Source organism: Papaver somniferum, unplaced genomic scaffold (assembly GCF_003573695.1).
Source record: "Papaver somniferum cultivar HN1 unplaced genomic scaffold, ASM357369v1 unplaced-scaffold_151, whole genome shotgun sequence".
In the NCBI taxonomy this organism is placed as follows: Eukaryota; Viridiplantae; Streptophyta; class Magnoliopsida; order Ranunculales; family Papaveraceae; genus Papaver; species Papaver somniferum.
Window position 1 is genome coordinate 38,011 of NW_020624487.1, and position 6,495 is coordinate 44,505.

General features: G+C 36.4%; 1 protein-coding gene across 1 annotated transcript; it reads left to right on the forward strand.

Moving 5' to 3' along the window:
• Nucleotides 1–3,686: 3,686 nt before the first annotated feature.
• LOC113336233 lies at nucleotides 3,687–5,277 on the forward strand. The gene is made up of 3 exons (XM_026582198.1): nucleotides 3,687–4,480; nucleotides 4,584–4,715; nucleotides 4,884–5,277. The coding sequence occupies exons 1-3, from the start codon at nucleotides 3,687–3,689 to the stop codon at nucleotides 5,275–5,277; spliced, it is 1,320 nt and encodes a 439-aa protein (XP_026437983.1).
• Nucleotides 5,278–6,495: the final 1,218 nt, after the last annotated feature.

A 6,495-nucleotide genomic window follows, 5' to 3' on the forward strand; every position in this document is an offset into this window, starting at 1 on the left:
ACATACAAGACCCGACATCATGTTTGCTTCAAGTATGCTTTCTAGGTCCATGAGTTCACCTAGTCATTTACATCTTGGCACGGCAAAGAGGTTGTTGAGGTACATACAAGGAACAATGAATTTTGGAATCATGTATTCAAGAAATTTGGATGTCAAATTAGTTGGCTATTATGATAGGGACTTGGAAGGGTGTATTGATGACATGAAGAGTACATTGGGTTATGCTTTTTCTCTTGGTTCGGGTATATTCACATGGGCATCACAGAAGCAAGAAACCGTAGCTCAATCCACGACGGAAGCGGAGTACATTTCGGCATCAATAGCTACATCTCATGTTGTATGGATAAGAAGAATCATGTAAGACAATCAAGAGAAGCAAGAAGAAAGCACCGTAATCTTTTGTGACAACAAATCGATAATTGTTATGTCCAAAAATTCGGTTGAGCATTGCATAGAAAGGCACATCAAACTCAAGTACCATTTCATTCGAGAAGCGGTTGAAGATGGTGAAATAGAACTAAAGTATTGCAAGACGGAAGACCAATTGGCGGACATATTCACCAAGGCACTTCCCAAAGGAAAATTTCAACATTTCTGTGAACTACTAGGAGTAGAAGAACATCACATTAAGGAAGAGATTGTTGAGTAATGTAATGTTAGAGTGTATTAGGAGTTTCAATTTCATATTTAGTTATGTTAGCAAATCAGCCTCTAATCATGCTTAAGATGAACTTTATTAGCTACTAATCATGCTTAACATAATTAGGATACAAATCACACCTTAGGCTTATATATACAACTTACTTTATTCCTAGGATTGCATGTTCTACATTTAGAAACATTAACATGAATATGGACGGGAAGAAACCATGCTTTATGCTTAACCTCATCATGTTTACATACAACTACTTCATGCTTATACATGTTGCTACACAAGATCAGGTAATACAATCAATACATGGTAAAAAAGTAATATAAGAGTTAAGATATACCTGACTTTTACCTTATTGATGGCTAGAGAGTAGTTAACAGAAGATACCTTTAGTTCCATTAACAACAACAGACAAATATAGCAAGATAATACCTCGGACTGGATTATGATCATCTTAGAGAGTTGTTTATGTATATAATTACTTATAACATAACACTCTAGATAAGTTCTTTTACTTGGAAGTTCTTCATCCGCTTCTATCACCCTTTTTCTTTCTAATGGCAGAAATTTACTTTAAATAAGGCTAGAAGGGAGTCCACCTCTAACTGACTTAGACATGTGTCACACACTCAGCCATCATAAGGTGGAGACACATCCCCTAACTGAAAATATAAACTAATATGCCGACTTTGTGGATTAACTTGATGTACTTTGGCCTTATGTACACATCCCACAGAACAGAAAGTTTTTCCTTTAGTACATGACCTAAACCTAAAACACACACTTGATTAAGATTAGGCTAATCTTGTGTTATTAAACTAAACATGATTTGATGCTAAACCATAAAAAAGTCTAACATTCTCCCACTTGGTTAAGCAACAAATCATTTGTATTTCTTTTGAAAAACATTTAGCAAAAGACCTCCCGGATCAGTAACAAAAACGACTGTAGGTGCGCACCCATTTTGGAAAACAGAAAATCTTAATCAATGTGCCAAATATCATGTATAACTGAAGCTTAGATCAAATCGAACGCTATTGTTGGTCCGTAGAGACACAAACACCATTTACAAGATGCATAGGCCATTTATACAATCACCACACTAGACGGGCCATTATCCTTAAGCTAAACTTCATGGGCATAGTTCCAGGATGTCTATAAACTTAAGGTTACACAATGAGCTGCACTTTATGCTCATTGACAAGGAAACTTTATAATCTTAACAAGATCCTTCATACCTCTAAGGTCTGAAATGAGCTTCACTTTATGCACAAACTGAAACACTAGTTGAGGATTTAACTTTATGATCTCAAAAAAGATCCGCACCTGCACAAACACAATTATGCGGCAAACATAATACATACATGCTCCCGCTGAACTATATATTGCAAAAAAAACAACAGGAACTTTACTCCCACTAGACTCTACAATACAACCATATGTTAGAGTTACAGCATTATAAAGACCTAAACATGCATATGACTGACCTTATAAAGCTTATCCGGCTGTAAACTGAAACATGCTTGCATTACCATATTCACAACTAGAAACACACATGGAAAATAACACACAAGACTAAAGAGAAACGATACTCACCAATGACAAAATCTTGGAGATGCGAAACACTGAAATACCTAATGTAGGAGATGTGAAAAATAGACTTTGATTACCATAAAATCAGTTCAAGTAAGAAGATAAGGCCCAACTACCCACCGACTTTGTGAAGCTTTAACCTTAGCATGCTGAAACTCTTTGAAGTGTCTGGAAGATGTTCGACTATCACAACTTGCATCTGGGACAAATTTTAGTAGAACTTGGAAGTGCTAGCTTTGTTTCTTACTTTCTAAGCCAATTACTGTACCATCTTTCTGATGTAGTACAAGATCTTGTTACCATTCAGTAGAATAACCTTCGATGAAGACTTATAAATTCTCGTTGTTATGATGTTGCAGCTGCCGACGAACTCCTGGAGGGATTGGAAGAGGATTGAGCAGTGATCGTCTTGATTGCTTTCTACTATCACTTCATTGCAGGATGAACAACCCATCATAACTATTGTCGTCTAGCTTCTCATGGTGACACGAAACAAATCACTCGCAAGTGGACAACCTCCATCAGCACTTTAACCTTCTCTTCAACAGAAAACTTTCTCGCACAACATCAGGTATATCCCATGAAAATTCTATTTGCATTTCTCACTTGAAGTTGAACCACTTAAGCCTTGATACCACCCATAACTACTGAACTTGTGAAAGATTCAATCTTGGATGAAAACAGTATTCACTTTAATTGCCTTAGACCTTATTGCAAGCATAAACTTTATAAAGACTCGATATTACCGTCACTTCACCTTTGGGTAAAGTTAAAACATATCGAAATCCCCTAAAATGAAGTTCAAGACTGATCTATTCATATAAAATAAGCAACGAATATGTTAAACCTTTGGGTTCATTAGAAATATCGCTTACTAGATACGAAAAAACCATCTTGTCCATTAAAGATAACATCTGCATGATTAACCTTTGGATTTAGGCATACAGAATGAGATCCAAAATGCAACTTTATGCAGTCCCTTTCATACAGACATATACACTTTTGTATCCTATCAAAGTATCACTTTGGCAACACTTATCAAATAACAAAAGATATATAAGACTGCGGCCTTTGAACACTTTCAACTTTATTTCAGGCCAACAAAATTCACAACAAATCACTTATACATGGTACTAGCAGATTTAGAATCACCACACCATGACTTAACATATGATTTCTGAAAATTCATGTCAAACACAACGACTACGTCATAATCAGATGTAGAACACTATTTAAAAGAGAGAGAGTGAGTAGAACCAAATAGGTTCTATCTCTTCAACTCAATGAAAGACAGAGAGTGAGTAGAACCAAATAGGTTCCCACTTCTCCATTACAAAATCATCCACAAACCTCTCCTTTTAATCACCCAAACTACCAACATGCTCCTAACTCATCTAAGCAAGAGAAAATTCCAGATGAAGGGTTTTCCTTACCTAACACTATGGATGAATCTAATCGAATTATTTCTGCTGTGAATTTACCCAGTTCTCATTTTGTCGCAACTCCTTCGAATCCATTCTTCAAAGAAGCACTTACGGATAAAGATAAAGAAAAAGTGGTTTTTCAATACATGAAGTCACGATATCATCCTGCAATCAATATGATGTTGCAAGTTAGTGAGGTTCAACGTATGGGTGATGCTAATAATGAAGATGATTTAATTCGTCAACTTATTGGAACTGCTGTTAGAACTCCTCGAGCATTTGATTTGAATGCAGGGATACCTCACCATCTTTTTAAGACTCTTTCTCTTTGGGTTTCTTTTGGTTCTATATATGCTTTAATGTTAAAAATCATTTTTTGGAATGTTAAAAGCCTTAGGGCTATCAAAAGAAGGGGTAGAGTCAGAGTTTGGTTATCAATCAATAAGCCTGATATCATAGTGTTTCAGGAATCTTTACTTCCTGTCTGCAATGATGCTATTGTTAGACAAATCTGGGGTCCTGGTCCTATGGACTGGAGAGCTTTAGATGCGATTGGTAGATCAGGGGGTGGACTAATTATTTGGAATACTAAAAAGGTGGTGTTGGAGAATTATATCATTGGTAACTATTCTGTGAACATTAATTGTTTTGACAATTTGGTGTGGCTTCTTTCCGGTGCATATGGTCCTTGTGCTACTGATGAAAGAAAACTTCTTTGGAGAGAGCTAAATCTGATGTATAATATCTGGGAGCTCCCTTGGTGTCTTTGTGGAGACTTTAATGAAGTCAGATTTATAAGGGAAAGATTTCGGCAAGTTCTGCAATAAGCTTGAACTTATCGACCTTCCCATGGCTGGGGGTAATTTTACTTGGAGCTCGACTGCTAATACTACATCTAAAAGTCTGTTTGATAGATTCTTAGTTAACGGTGCTTGGGATAATCAATTTCATTCTATTACTGTCTCTGCTCTTGCCAAGCCCTTTTCTGATCATAAGCCTGTTTGTTTAGTGTGTGATTTGGAAGATTGGGGTCCTCCACCCTTCAGGTCTGAGGCTATGTGGTTCCTGGATATTTCTTTCATCCCATTACTTAATTCTTGGTGGCAGTATTTCTCATTCTCTGGTCCTCCTGGTTTTGTGCTAACCAAAAAGTTTCAAGCTTTAAAGAAGGAAATTAACATTTAGAACAAAGAAGTGTTTGGTCGTATTGATAGGAAATGTGAGAAGGCTCTTTCGGAAATTGCAGCTCTAGATGAAATTGGTGATGATAATGCTCTTTCTTCTTCTCAAGTATATGATAGAAACAATAAGAAGTTGGAGTTTGAAAATTTGGCTGATATGAAACACCTTCATTGGTTGGGGAAGTCTAGAATGAATTGGCAGCTGGATGGGGATAGAAACACGAAGTTTTTTCATCGAATTACTAAGATGAGAAGAAGAAGAAATACCTTTGCTAAGCTCAAAATCAATGATAATTGGGTGGATGATAAACAAGTTATTAAGGACAGTATTGTTAAGCACTTCGAAGACAGATTTCAGTGTGGGGATGATCATAGAATGGATCTCAGTGGGATGCTTGAAGTATTTACGGGAACCAGATATCATTAGAACATCAGTAACGTTAAAAGAACCCAGAAAACTCCTACTGAAACTTCTCTTAGCTGTAAAAATTTCTAGAACACGATGCAAAATGTTTCTCAATCTTTTAATTTAGATTTTCTCATCTGAAACTTGAAATGCTTTTAGTCCAAATTTTGCTATGACATCTCCATCTAAAGAGCAAAACACTATATTGCTTATTCTTGTGGTTCTGCATTTGCTTTCCAGTACGATTAAATACATTTAAAAGTCTTGAATGAATGATCCTTGTAGGACTAGGGTTACCACCAGAAGAACTGATAGAAACACCAACATTTTACTATCGAGAACAATCCTTGAAGCAACAAACTTTCACCAATTATTGAGGAAATACCTCATAGGAGACCCTTGAGTGAGGAGCAACAAGTGGATAATCTTATGCAAGTCACTTCTCTGTTAGGTGTTTCAACTGGAGGCAAACCTGCAGAGGTTAAGCGCATCTTAAATGGCATTGTTAAGGATTATAACATCATAGGTGTATCTACAGCTAAGAAATAACAAGCTAAATTTATTTAGCGTAGGTTACTTGCAATGGAACACCTGGAAGAGGAAAGAGAACCCCCGCTAAGAAAATGTAAAAGGGTTTTGATTTTGCTGCCTACCTTTGTTACTTCTAGGTGATTAGCTTAGAAGTTGTATTTCTTATGTTTGGGTCAGCTACTTGCTACCCCATTGTTTGTGCCTAGCCGGCTCCTCTTCTTGTAAATTCTTCTTTTCTTTTGCAACAAAAATTTAGCCTTCTTTACAGAACCAAAAAAACTCATCCCCTGCTGCCTCCACCTTAATTTTGCAGCACGTAATGGCTGACCAGCTTCAACTTCAGTATTAACTTTCTGCATCTCACCAACACCTTGTTTCATATTCTCAAATCGTTCACCAAGCCATCAAATATTAAATTTAATTGCCTCGGCCATCTTTATCTTATCTCCCCAACTGGCGATCATTTCAAAAGACAAATCTACATGCATGAGAGTTCAGCCTTGAATTCAATCTTCCAATTGAATTTAGAAGATGAAGAAAGCTTTTCTATGTCAGTTACCATTTCTAACAAAAGAAATTGTTACTGCAAGGGAAAAAGGCTTTTTATAATTAAGCGTTTTCTATATACCCGTTTAGTACCGCAAGGAAACCAGAGAGACTACACTCAAGAGATTTATGATTAGAATTCAGGAATGACAAAAAAAAAAA

Bases quoted from the DNA above. Each gene is read 5' to 3' on its own strand.
- LOC113336233 (XM_026582198.1), top strand. From the start codon at position 3,687: ATGGATGAATCTAATCGAATTATTTCTGCTGTGAATTTACCCAGTTCT. The intron at 4,481-4,583 runs GCAAGTTCTGCA...TCTGTTTGATAG, and splicing joins TTTATAAGGGAAAGATTTCG to ATTCTTAGTTAACGGTGCTT. The intron at 4,716-4,883 runs GTCTGAGGCTAT...TCGTATTGATAG, and splicing joins TGGGGTCCTCCACCCTTCAG to GAAATGTGAGAAGGCTCTTT.